Source organism: Alternaria ventricosa, assembly GCF_023758065.1.
Source record: "Alternaria ventricosa strain BMP 2768 chromosome Unknown scaffold_30, whole genome shotgun sequence".
In the NCBI taxonomy this organism is placed as follows: domain Eukaryota; kingdom Fungi; phylum Ascomycota; class Dothideomycetes; order Pleosporales; family Pleosporaceae; genus Alternaria; species Alternaria ventricosa.
The window spans coordinates 212,161-225,722 of NW_026055710.1; the positions used below are offsets into that span (position 1 = coordinate 212,161).

Here is a 13,562-nt window from a genome sequence, read left to right on the forward strand (position 1 = left end):
AGTTCCGAAGGTGTCCACTCGGGAAGTTCGTAAGTCGGCAGCTGCTCATCCGCCGTTGACTGCACCGTATTTGGTGGCGCGACTACACTCCTCTGGCGCCTGAACCCTCTCTTCCAACGTCCCTTCACCGCATCCCATCCCTTACCCGGCGCCAAAATGATAGCTTTCCACATAGCCTCACGGCTACGTTGAGCAGCAGCCCACATCCTTTTTGGCCCATCATATTGTAGCCAAATTGTTAACTTCACTAACCAGACCAAGAGAGCGATGACGAATATGAGAGTCGGAATAGCACCAAGTGTCCCCCAGACAACCAGGCAGATTTCCAACGTCGGATATGTCGTTCGTACTCTTTCCTCCACATAGTCGATAACAGCAGGTGGAATGTTAGCCCCATGGATATAGTATCCAATTCTACCGAGATACACACTCATCCTCCAGATATCGAGTAGACTATCGTCATAGTGACACTCTCCAAGCGCAAAGTAGTCCCGATCGGAAGTGAACGGTCTCAGCGTCTTCGGATTCTTGACACGCTTCAATCTGACGGGCTCGTCGTTATACAGTAGCCCCGGTAAGACCTCACTGAAGCAGTGACCATGCTTACAGTCCTCGGATTTTTGTTTGGAGCGATACGGGGTCGGATCGTTGAAGATGGCTTTGCGCAGCGTTTTTGGGTATGAGAGGTACCATGGGGTTGAGAAGGAGAAGAGACCGGGTCGGCCGCGCGGGTCGTAGGCTAGTGTGCCGTTGGTGTATACGATGGTGAAGTAGATGTAAGTATCGAAGTCGTCTCCATGACAGTCGGTACCGTACGTGGTGTCGATGGTGATGCCTTCAATGTCACTTTCTTTTGATCTGATTTCGCCGGGGATGTGACGGGAGAATGCGCGTTCGGGCTGGTGCTCGTTGTCGGACCAGATGTTGTGACTGTGACTGTTAGCGATGAATTTAGGGGAGGTTTTAGCATGATAAGGGGTTCACGCACTATGACGCTGGTTCATTTGTTGGTGAAGATATAACCGTTGGTGTGGTGAGTCTGGGGTTTTGCAGTGTTAATGCAGGGACTGAAGTTGAAACCAAGACCGGGCCGTGACCAGTTTTGAATGGTATCTTGTAGGTGGAGGTCGATGTGGAAATCGTTGGAATTGAGGTCGAGTCGGACGCAAGTCCATGAGTGCCGAGAGCAGTCGCCGTTGAAGAGGAAGTCGCGACGATACCACCTGCCAGTGTGGAAAGGAGCACGAGTTTTGCTGCTGGAGACATCATCTTGAAATGCCTTTTGTGTGGAAAGGTGATGTGAAGGGTGCGGATGTATGATGAGAAGAGGAGATGCTGCTTGAGCAGTGGGAGACGGCTATAAAGATCCTACCTAAAGAGGAGCCTGAAAATCGCAGTCTGCAACCATGTTACTCGTCATACTAACCATGGGTAATAAATCTTTCTCATTTTCGCGCAGGGCGCAGTTGACTTCCACGTGGTTTCGCTACCAAAAGTCCACCTCCTGCCAACCTTGGGAACCACCTCAATCCACCCACGGCACAGCCTCATCAATCCCAAATACATCTATGCCACACAAGAACAAGAAGAACGCTACACCAAATATCGTGCAAGCAACCGTGAAGACAAGGAAAAGAATTATACATACGCCGCCTTTGACTGTGCATGCATATGCGCAAAGAGCAAGGACGGCCACAAGCGTGTAGATCAAGGCTATGACTCCGATACCGACAATGATGTACCAGAAGACTGTTGAGAGGATGCTTTTGAACGCATGGCACATTTCGGGCTTAGGGGTGGCGGGTGTTGGGGTAGAACGTTGCCGAGTGTGTGTGCAGGTTGAGAGTATGAAGCTTTGGGGACGAGGCCAAATAATATGCCGCTCAGGTAGAGGAATGTCATAGCGCTGAGCTTGTAAGCCTTTCTTTTATTTGTAAATATATGTTTGCTAAACTCTAAGCAAATTGCGCAATTAGTGTGCACCTACGCGCCTTGTCGCTGTAGTGTAAGACGCTTTGATGCACTGACAACGCCTTGTGGTCATTGTTTGTTGAATGTGCTAGTCTACACTGGGTAGAAAACGCGATGCATATGTATTTCCCAAACACCTTTGTGTACAGTATGCAGCAATAACGGACTCTGGTTATGAACAAGGTGCCACTAGCTTCTAGCGGATCAGAAGAGGGATAATGAACAGAAGTAGGCCAACATTATGATAAGGAAACTTCAAACTAAGACAATGTCAGGTTGTACGAAGAAGGCGTCTTGTATCCCTCGTTGGAAGAGGTGTATAGTCGCAGCTTACATCTCATCGTCCTCCTTCATCTCTTCCGCCCTTACTTCCACCTTCTCTTCACCATCACCCCGGCCCATGTATCCCTCCTCTCCCCCTCCCGCCTTCTCGCTCAAAAACCCCGTCTTCTCATCAGCCCCCTCCTCCCAAGCCAGCCTCCCCTTCTCGACATCCTTCCTCCCCCCCTTCTCCACCATATCCCAAAACTCCCTCTCCTTCCTCCTCAAATCAATCTCCATAAGCGCCGCACCCAATACATACAACCCCGCGGTCGTCATTTGCAAAACCGTCAGATGCCCGTTTGTCCAGTAGTTCGAGCCCAGATACACACTCTGCAGCACGACTTGCGTGACAAGGAGCACGCGGCACCAACGCGAGTAGCGGCGGTGTTGTTTGATGTCGTTGGTGGTGGACATGCTGCTATTGCCGGAGTTGGTCTGGGAATCGGATTGGGATAGAAGGGCTTGCGATTGGTCGAAGTTGTCGGGCATGCTTAAACGGCGGTGTTGGGTGGTGTGGACGGAGTAGATGTGGAAAGCGTAGCCGGTGAAGAGGAGATATAGGTGGTCGTATATTGTTTTACTGGGAGTGAGTCCCACGATACAAAAGACGTATGCGATGACTGAATACCTCATTAATTAATGGAAGGGATGACAAAGACTGAGGGAATTGATGGTGCGTTTGAACGTGAGACTCAAGTTGAGAGGTGGATAGAGCGGGGTGTGGGCTGGTTGTTATAACAGACGATGATGATGATGGTGGGTGGCCTGATTTGGGTTAGCAGCCGTTTCTTCCGAGTGCAGGCACACATGACTAGTCTGTGGCGAATGAATCGGAATGGGATCCGGGGAGTATGTTTGTTCCCATTCGCACGTCAGTGCCGTCTTCCGGACTTGGCGTGTAATGCTTGGAGTGCTTAGCCCGAACATCCGCACGCCTGTGCCATCGCTGTAGTGTACGGACGTTAGAACATGGAAAGCGAGCTCTTACCTGCCTCAGGACCCGCGTAAACCGACCCACTCAAACCACCCACATCGATTTCCCCCCCAACGCCCCCAAAACGATAGCAAACCGCATCGACACACTCACCCCAAACCTCCAAACCCAGCTCCTCACCACCAAAACCCTCCATTCCCCTCCTACCAAAGAAGCCCCTCTACAACCACCGCCACGACCACGCCCAAGGCCGCCCCCACCGCCACGACTACGCCCGACGCCACAACCGCCACCACCAACAACTGTACCGCTTGACCCACACCGAACTTCTCGAGGAGCAGCGTCAGAAGGGACGCCGAGAGCGCTCTCCAAAGGAAGGCTTGGACTACAAGATCGCAGTAGCGGATGAAATAGATAACTTCGACGATGCTGGTGAGGAGCATACTCAATACGATGGCGATGATGATGTACCAGGAGAAGTAGTATGCTGCTTCGGAGAGGAAGGTGGAGAGGTGTGATGTAAGTGTGGTAAGGCGTGAGGGCGGTGTTTGAACAAGGGCACTGGGTTCGTGAGGCATTGCGTTGTGTTCTGGTGGAATGGTCGGTGGATGGTGGATGATAGACCGTGTGAAGTTGGGTAATATGAAAATTGTATATGTGGAAGATGTTGGAAGTGGCAGTGCTTTGAAGGATGTTGAAAAAGTATCCTCGTCAAGTAGATTCATTTCTCGTACACGTACCATGGTTGACCGATTTAGTTCCAGCCCAATCGCATACCGCCTATTCAGCGGCTGGCGGGTATCTAGTATGCCACTTCCCGCCCCGTCTCGTTCTTCTCCTCTCCATTTGTCTTCGATGCAAATGCTGGGTGATCCGCAAACACGTCGTCGACGTCCTGTGCCGAAGCAGTAGCGGCTTGTTCGACGTCAATCGAAGACTGATCAACGGCTTCAGCCGAAGGATAGTCATTGAGTCCATTCAGGTCCTCATCTGCAAGCTGGCGCAGATAACCCTCCATTTCCTCCACATCATACTCTTGCTTTGGTGATGGCGGATCGTTGGGATTCCTGTACTTCGTCCGCAAGGTTTCTGACATGTCAAATGTGTTCCCGGACGCGAGATCGACAGTCCAATTGTCCATGGCCTGGTTTGCAAAATTGTCGGCTGCGATGTTGCCTGGATTGACGTCGTGGGCCTTGACCCAGGTGATCTTGGTCTTGGCGCCGGCCTTTTCCCGTTCTCGTATTCTCGCTAGGATGGGTTGTATGATTTCCTTGTTCATGACATCTTTGCCGTGAGAATTCTTCCAGCCCTTTTTCTCCCAACCTGGGACCCATTGTGTGAGGCAGTCGCGAGAATATCTGGAGTCGCTGATGATCTCCATGTCGCGGTCGATGGGAACGTGGTCGATTGCGCGAGATATTGCGACTAATTCGGCTCGATTGTTGGTCTGGAGATCACCCCTTAGAGGTTCTTTAACGTTCCTGTAGTGGTGTTAGTGGAATGTCTCTCATACAGAACCTGCTGGGCACCACACGAACCTGGGATCTTGTGGGCCGAAGTAGACACCACATCCGGCTTTGGCGCCAGCATTGCCATTGCCCCGCGAACCGCCGTCAGTGTATACCACAACGGGGCTTTTGGTGTCTCCGGCCGGCTGTCTCTTCCTTTTGCCAAGTTCCTCCTGCGTCTTCTCTCTGATCTTGCCCGTTAGCTCGTCGAGCTTGATATTCGGATCGAAGCCGTCTACTGCGTCTGGCGGGAGGGGGCCGTACCCGGGCTCGACCTTGACTTCCTGATGATCTGGAATCAACGCCGGTGGTGCGTTCTCCTTCTTTTGTCGCTTTGGCGCACTCTCTGATATCTCTCTACTCCTGTCCAGATTGCCTGTCGCCGACGGAGACCCAGATGCAGAAAGATCTCCTCGTAGGCTTATGGGTGCACTAGAACGTCCATTGGGGCCGTAGACGTATTCCTCAGCCTCCGTTCGGGTCTTGAAGCCCTGTTGTAGTCCACCACTGTAGCCCTTGACTTGGGCCTCTGTGTTCGGCCAATCCGTATAGATGCCCGGTTTGCGCCCGACCTTTACTCCGTAGTAGTTCCACTTCCCCATTCTTCCCTCTTCGTTGATACGAGTGTCAGGGTAGTCGTCCCAGGGCGGAAATGGGCGTACAAACGTTACGTGCGATCGAGACAATGGGCTTGTAAAGCGGGTTTGGCGGTTGTTCGAGTGCCTAATTGCGTCAATTGGAGACCAAAGTTACAAGGTGATGACGAGTCGCGTTGTCGAGCACTCGTAATACGAACATACCGTGCGCTGGTCCTAGAAGAAGGGAATATGACGCGCTGCGTGAAGTTTCGCCAGACGCCAAGTCGCATGCAGCGCTTACTCGTTGGAATAAAGTGGCGATTCTACCTGGATTCGGTGTCGTCGCGAGGTTATATATCGTATTGGCCTTTTCGCAACATTGTTTGTGGTTGCGGGGACGGTTACGGAGGAACAACTTCGGAGGTGCTTGGACCCTGCAGCAGCGTCAGTCGAGCTTCATCTTGGGAAGGCGCGCTAACGCGTTTGTGTGGGACTAACCGCGTTGGACATTTCGCGAGAACGAGACATCTTCACAAAGTCTGACTTTTATTATCGTGCGACTTGATTATACACGTCGCGGAAGTGAAAACACGTACTGGCAGGTTGCTCGACGCGTTGTCGTTTGAACCTCGGGATACTCCCTACCCCACTACGTCACCCGTCTCCTCTAGCTATCCATCGCGTACCCGATTGTGTCCCGAGGTAGTACCGGGATAGCAACATCACCACTAACTGCCATCCTTCTGCATCTTTGGTGAACCTGCAACAGTCACCATGTTCGAGGTAGGACCTTTGCATGTTTCACCCAGAAGTGTCTACCGCTCACAACGTCCAGGGCCGTCACGCAGCAGACAGATATCGTCTCCATCTACATCGCGCACGCTCAGTCATCTTGACTGGTCCTGAGCTGGTTGAAATCCGCGCAGCACAGCGAACATTCGAAGGCGCCTACGTCCGTACAGCAATCGGCCAGTTTTCTTTTGCGCTTGTCGTGCTAAAGATCTTCACCGCCGAGTTCTACTCGATCGGTGCGCTGTTCGCTGTCTACGGTGCTGGCATCTTGTTCATCAGTTTGTTCCGGCGACAACAAGGTCAGTTGGGAACGATCATGCGGATGTATGACGACGAGAATGCGGGTGCTGACAGCGAATAGGAAACAAACAGTTCTTCTCGGAAGTCGGTGAGGATGGCCTGCACAGGAAGAAGTTCCGGACATCCGGCAATGTGGTGTCTGTGTTGACAGCCTTGAGCGTCTCAGCGTACATCTGTCTGCTGGTCCTGACGCTGAAGCTTACGACATAGTCACTTCCTGACTTTGCTCCTCGGACGTGACAGTCACCTTTTGCTTTTCGACAAATAATTTCATCACGGATGACAAGGCTAGCGTGGTATCGCTCCAAGCATATTGCAGGTGGTTCAGGATCCCCACGATACGGAAGGCGCGTCTGGAAGGCTTCTCGGAATCTGGGGAAATACATGTCGCGTGTGTACTGTATATGCGTGCCAAGGACTTTGGCCTATACAGTACAACAGTGGAGTTGGTGGCTGCACGCTGACGTTGTTGGGTCCACCCACGAACTGGTCGACATCGGACGAGTGCGAGACACCTTGAAAGTAATGGAGCATCACACGACAATGGAACCATGGCTTGATTCAGGGCTACTTTGGTTCTTAACTCGGCCTGTACCTGGGTACAGATCACGGTAAAGGTGTGCTCTCTTCATCGTCGCGAGCTGCATTGGGAGGCGTGGTGGATTGATTGGTTATCGGAGTCGGACTGTGGGGTTTGTCCGCTTCGAGCAGGAACAGGTGCACCTGCCAAGCGGCGTGTAACATGGCGAGGGACGCGCAGACAAATCGCGCCTTATTGCATCGCAGTTTCACCGACCAGGCTGCGAGATATAAACTGCCGATGATGCATTCCTCAACGCGTTTGCGCGCGTTCCTGAAAATTCGTCCTCCACCAACGGGCTAGTTCAAGCGGCGTACCCGTGGTTCCCTCAACCAAAGGCCGACTCCGAACAGTCATATCGAGCCAGCCCTTGATAAGGTCAACGGCCCGATCAGCCTTCCTCTGCAAATCCACCCGACATTTCAACAGAGACCCTTCTTCCACACAACTTTTTGGAACATCTCCTCAACGCAACTCAGTCTTGCACCGGCAGCCGCGACTCGCATCCAGCGCCCTGGGTGCTATCTTAGCGCAGCGGCCAGGCTAGCTTGACATAAGTATTTCGACATCTTGGCATGACGCCGAACATGGAAGCAGTCCCGACGCCGATGGTGACCGAGCTCGTACATCGCAAGCAACATCCGCATCGCCGCCGATCCTCAGCTTCCTCAAACACCTCGACTACCAACCGCCGCCTCAGCTCCCACTCCATATACGCCCGATCTGTAATGAGCAAACTCACCATCCCTCTCGACAACGCAAAGCAGCCCAACACAAACACCGACAACGACCTCACTCCGCGCGCCTCATCCGCTGAGCCCAAATTTCCTGCGGTTGCGCCTGCGAAGAACGTGCAGGCTCTCAAGGAGCGCGCACTTCAGAATGGCGAACTAAAGGCTGTACCGAATCCAGTCCAACAACAACACCACAATGGCACTCTGGTCACGAAGGATGGCGTGGGCGCTGCCTTGAGTGACACCCCGCTGCCATCCGTTCCGGGAAGCCCGCGGGAGTATGGAGACGCGCCTTCGCAGAGCTCATCCTACTTCACTGACCGTAACAGCGCCATAACCCGCAACAGCTCCGCCGTGTCAACTCCGCGATTACGGCCTACTACGCTCGATATCCCCGGCCTGACCAAGTCCAAGGTCTCCCCCGACGGCAAGATCGCCCAGCGAGATGTCGGCTCCAAGCTCGTCATCGTCATGGTCGGACTGCCCGCGCGTGGCAAGTCATATATCACAAAGAAAATGGCACGGTACTTGAACTGGCTGCAGCACGACACCAAGATTTTCAATGTGGGAGAGAAGCGGAGAGTCGCTGCGAGCCACAGTGGGTTTCGGCTGTCGCAAGCGAACCTCGAGCGGGTCTCTTCGTCCGTCAAGCAGGCCATTGAGGAGCATCAGGACACACTGCCGCAAATCGCTGCGAAAATTCTTATCAATGGCGACCCCGCGCACGATGGGCCCGTAGACCCACAGAACCTGCCGGACCCACGCCGGGGGAGCACGGCCATTGCGGAGGATGACGAAGAGGGTCCGTCACTACCACCACCACGCGTCGAAGTCACATCGCCAGGCCCAAAGGCGCCGTCACCGAACAATGAGGCGGTCGAGGAGGAGAACGAGTCCATGGACCAGTCGGCGGACTTTTTCGACCCACAAAACCAACGGGCAGCGGCACTGCGAGAGCAATGCGCCATGGAGACTCTGGACGACCTGCTCGACTACATTCTGAAAGGCAGTGGCTCTGTCGGCATTTTCGATGCAACCAACAGCACACTCGCGCGGCGCCAGCAGATCATGGAGCGGATACGGAATCGTGCCGGGCCAGAACTCAACGTTCTGTTCGTCGAGAGCGTATGTCGAGACCAGAATCTGCTTGAATCCAACATGCGCCTCAAGCTGTCGGGTCCAGATTACAAGGATAAGGACAAGGTCGCGGCGCTGGCCGACTTCAAGAAACGCGTGGCCATTTACGAGAAGAACTACGTTCCGATCGGCGACTACGAGGAGGACAATAACATGCCTTATGTCAAGATGGTGGATGTTGGCCGGAAGATGATCTCGCATCAGATCAAGGGCTTCCTCGCTGGCCAAGCCGTCTACTACCTCCTCAACTTCAACCTCGCACCGCGCATGATCTGGATAACAAGACACGGCGAGTCAGCGGACAACGTGGCTGGAAAGATTGGCGGTGACTCCGACCTTAGCGAGAACGGACAAAAGTACGCAAAGGCGATGACACGCTTTATCGCAGCTCAGCGCAAGGACTGGGCAGTCCGGCAGGCGGACAAGATGGCCAATACTCACTTCCCACCAGTAGCAGGCGACCACACCCCTCCGAACCCGTACTACAGCCACGAGCTCGAACAACGCAACTTCTGTGTTTGGACATCCATGCTCAAGCGCGGCATCCAAACAGGGCAATACTTTTGCGACGAAGACTTCGAGGTTAAGCAAATGCGCATGCTGGACGAGCTGAACGCAGGCCTGATGGAGGGTCTTACCTACGAAGAGATCCGCACAAAGTACGCAGACGAGTACCTCCAACGGCGACGCGACAAACTCGCCTACCGATACCCCGGCCCCGGCGGCGAAGGCTACCTCGACGTCATCAACCGCATCCGCCCCGTTATCGTAGAGCTCGAGCGCATGACAGACCACTGCCTGCTCATCACACACCGCAGCGTAGCCCGCGTGCTACTGGCATACTTCCAAGGCCTCAAGCGCGAGGACGTGGCTGACCTGGACTGCCCACTGGGTATGCTGTACCAGCTGGAACCCAAGCCGTACGGCGTGGAGTTCAAGGCCTGGCGATACAACTCCGAGACAGATGACTTTGACCATCTGCCGGATTACAAGCTCAGACGTGCGCCTACGCTGGCAAACAACTAGGAGCGATTGTCGTTTGATTGGGATTAGAAGAAGGTTTTGCGATATGTGTATATTACTATGGATGGTTGGTTCTCCCTGCAACAAGGGTTTTAGAGATGGGTGCGATGGTGGGTTGCCATTACATTTCCGGGATTCGTGTTCTCTCCCTAATGCCCGCCCTCTTTTCACGGCTCTTTTGACGCTTTGTTGCGATGCTTCATGAAGTATACATGATGGTTATGGGCATTTACAGGAGTCTCTTTCTTTTCTTTACATCATTCTTTGCGTAGACGGTGGTATGGGTATATGATAGATTGATGATCGGATGGGTTATACAATGATGATCAGACCTTGGCGTCTTCACTTCACTCAAATTTGGGGCGCCTTGGCGCATGTGATTGTGACTTTTCGCGCTAGGGGGTATATAAACCCTCGTTTCGTTGCTTCTTCCCTCTCTTTCATTCTACATCTTCATACAAACATTCTCCAAAATCAAGATTACAGGATCGCATGTTTGCCCTGTCGGCCTTCTCCAAAAATCAAGCAAGCTGGACGATATGTGCTTGCTGTCCGTCTGTCTTTCCAACACTTTTTCCAAAATTCCTAGCGAACTATTTGATGAGAAGCTTCTCCGCCGAGAACCTGCACAAACACCCAGCAGACCCTCCCATGGCGCGAGCGACTGTGCTTTTCCAAAACCAAGACCCACAACTCGCTATGTCTCCTCCGGCCCGGCTGTGGGAGATGTATAAAATACTTCTGCTGGCTCGCTGCTTTCCTCCAAATATTCCGCATATACTATGATGTTTTCCAAAAACAAGGTGCCATCAAAGGGATGTGTGCGCCGGCCTTCTTCTTTCAAAAAATGAAAGCCACAATTGTCATGTGTGCGCTCTGCTTCGGCTTTTTCCAAAAACCATGCAGGTAAACATCATGTGCGCTCTCTGCCTCGGCTTCTTCCAAAAACATGGCAATACCTAGTCATGTGGAAGACGAGTGTTGTCTGAATCAAAATACGAACGGACCATTATGATGAGCCGAGGGACTTGTCCCGCTGGCTGAATACTCAACGGCCAATCACGGGACATTATGCTCGGGACCGGACACGAGAGATGTATAAATACCTCCTCTTGCTCTCGTGGGTTCTTGTCCTTTACAACTACCACCTTCCTCCTTCTTATACCAAAAAACGAACCCGAAGAGTTCATGTTGGCTTCTGCTCCTGTTTTCCAAAATCACTATCCAAAACCAACATGTGTGCTTGTGCTGCTTTCTTCTCTACCATCAACACCAAAAATCGATCAAAATTCTGTAATGAGGGCCGCAGATCGTATCGAAAAACCCAACTTAGGTGTCGATGGAGAATTCCCCGTTTTTTGCCCTGCGCATACAAATGTATACGCGCACCTTAGATGAAGAACGGAAATAGCGGCCTGGCGTATAAAATGCTCCTCTACGTCTTCCTTTCACTTCTTTATTCCCACACTTCTTGTGTGCTTTCTACCAAAAGGATTAAAGGCAATCCATGAGAGTCCACGACCGAGAACAACGCATTCAAAAATACTTCCCTCGATTCCCATCTTATGTGGTCCTCTCCGCGACTTCTTTGCATCCTACCAAAAAGCCAAGTCGCTTTCCTCTATGTTCGTTCTCGCTCTTCTCCCTCTTTTACCCAAAAGCTAAATATCCGGTTTCGATCATTGAGTGTGCTGTCTTCTTCCTACTTCCACGCTGTCCTTACAAAAAATGCATGCGCTTCACCCCATGAGAGGTGCTGTGCTGTTCGAAAATGGGTAGTAGCCTACATCATGGAGTGAGCTTTGCTGAGTCGCAAACCTTCTAAAAAGTCCGTGACGTCGTTCAAATGGCTGGAGAAGACGAGATGAAGATGAGATATAAAAGCTCCTCTTCTTCCTCTCTTCTTGCTTCCTATACAACACGCCTTCCGGAGATTTACCAAAAAGAGTGTATTTCGAATCCATGGCTCTTCTGAGTTTCTTCCTCCTAAAAAAGATCTGAACTTTGACATGTCTGCGGCTCGCGGTGTGTCGCTGTTACTCTGGCATTCAAAAGCTCACGACAACGAAGCCATGCTCTGGAGATTAGACATCGCGCATGTCCATGAATTATCCCAAGAACCCCGGTGTTATCAAAATCGCCAGTGCAGGAAGCCATGATTGCGAGCAGAGGATCTGGAAATACGCCATTTAAGCTATAAAGCCTCCTCGATTCCCTCTCTCTGGCCTTCTTCACTACTTTCCCCTTTTCATTGTGTTTCTCCAAAACGACCAGATATCAGTTTCATGGCTCTTCTCCCGTCCATAAAACGCTCAAATCCCGCACGATGAGCTGTCCTTCCTTTCCGCCTTTCAAAAACAGCAAGTCTAAAGAATCATGTCGGAGTGTTCGTGGGAACAACCAAAAACCACGGTTGACTGGATGATGAGCAGCGCCTCTCGACGAAACCCCTAGTCGCCAACCCATGTCGGTCTCGGGACTAGGGAGAGAGGGAGGTATAAAGTTCTCTGTCGTTGGCTTGAGGACTGGCTTTCTATATCACACTCTTCCTGCGGTTTACTAAAAGCATTACGACTCAAGACTATGTGCTCTGCTCTTCTTTCCAAAGCTATACAAGAATAGCATATGTCTTCTCGGCCTTCGTTTCGACCCACCCTGCCGAAACTTGCTCTTTGGCTGCTACATCTCTTTCAAAAAATACTGGAAGACACTGTATGTGAAGCTTGCTTCTCAAAACGACCAGGAACCTCTCCTATGGCTCTGTGAGCCCAAACATCCCGCATTTATACATCGAGGCCCAGTAGAAAATACCTTCCGCTATCATACCTTCCGGCTTTCTTCATCTACCACTTTCTACAGTTTCTGCGAAAAAGATACCACATCGAAGGCTATGAGTCGTGGTGAGCTTTCGAATTACGCATGAGACATTTCGATGTTGACTTCTTCCGTCGTTCATAAAGAAATTGATGCCCTAGGCATGAGAGGTCGGATCAGTTCCGAAAGACAACTGTGGGACATATGCATGAGCAGTGTGTCTCTAAAATACCAAGATGCATACAACATGACTTCAGCGGTACGGTGGATCGCATATAAAAGACTTTGCGCATCCTCTGCTTCTTCTCTTCTACACCAAGATACTTCCCGTTCTTATTCAAAATCGCGGAGGGTTCTGTGTCATGACTCGGCTCGTCTGTCCGCGACGCTTACATATTCTTCCAACTTGTCGGCTTGACTTTGAAGATTACATTCTGCTCCAATTTCGAAATGCCAGATAGGGACATATTATGGCGAGCTTTGGTCTTGTGCAACAGAATCTACCAAGAAGTCGAAGATGGTCGGCGCGTCTTGTCGTTGTAAGAGTTGTAGGTTACAATCTGAGCGTACAACGACTATAGCCATCATGGCTAGCGCAAGGGTTGCGTGTATAAAAGCTTCTTCTTCACTGCTTGTTTCGATCTTCGACCATTCATGCTTTCAACAAACTTTTATCCAAAACCAACAAGTCCAGAGCTATGGCCTCCCCGTGCCTCTTCCAAAAGACAAAGCCACCAATCCGATGAGTGGTTGCGCTGCTCATTCTTCCAGCTTCAAAAGTAAAAGCAGTATCATCACCAGCATATAAGCCAGAAAAGTCATCCTCCATCCAAACATCTATCGAGAACGGATTTCCAAAAACAA

General features: G+C 51.6%; 4 protein-coding genes across 4 annotated transcripts; 2 read left to right on the top strand and 2 right to left on the bottom strand.

The window, feature by feature from the left end:
• Positions 1 to 538: 538 nt before the first annotated feature.
• On the bottom strand, positions 539 to 2,928 carry J4E93_010450 (uncharacterized protein; the record flags this gene model as incomplete). Its single annotated transcript, XM_049348329.1, has 3 exons — positions 539 to 543; positions 608 to 930; positions 2,306 to 2,928. 3 exons carry the CDS (start codon positions 2,926 to 2,928, stop codon positions 539 to 541), a joined length of 951 nt encoding a protein of 316 aa, XP_049194558.1.
• Positions 2,929 to 4,031: 1,103 nt separating this feature from the next.
• Positions 4,032 to 5,342, bottom strand: J4E93_010451 (uncharacterized protein; the record flags this gene model as incomplete). Its single annotated transcript, XM_049348330.1, has 2 exons — positions 4,032 to 4,713; positions 4,771 to 5,342. The coding sequence occupies 2 exons, from the start codon at positions 5,340 to 5,342 to the stop codon at positions 4,032 to 4,034; spliced, it is 1,254 nt and encodes a 417-aa protein (XP_049194559.1).
• A 750-nt stretch (positions 5,343 to 6,092) lies between these two features.
• On the top strand, positions 6,093 to 6,620 carry J4E93_010452 (uncharacterized protein; the record flags this gene model as incomplete). The annotated part of the gene is made up of 3 exons (XM_049348331.1): positions 6,093 to 6,101; positions 6,154 to 6,409; positions 6,472 to 6,620. The coding sequence occupies 3 exons, from the start codon at positions 6,093 to 6,095 to the stop codon at positions 6,618 to 6,620; spliced, it is 414 nt and encodes a 137-aa protein (XP_049194560.1).
• Positions 6,621 to 7,718: 1,098 nt separating this feature from the next.
• J4E93_010453 (uncharacterized protein) lies at positions 7,719 to 9,887 on the top strand (the record flags this gene model as incomplete). Its single annotated transcript, XM_049348332.1, has 1 exon — positions 7,719 to 9,887. One exon carries the CDS (start codon positions 7,719 to 7,721, stop codon positions 9,885 to 9,887), a length of 2,169 nt encoding a protein of 722 aa, XP_049194561.1.
• Between the last annotated feature and the right edge of the window lie 3,675 nt (positions 9,888 to 13,562).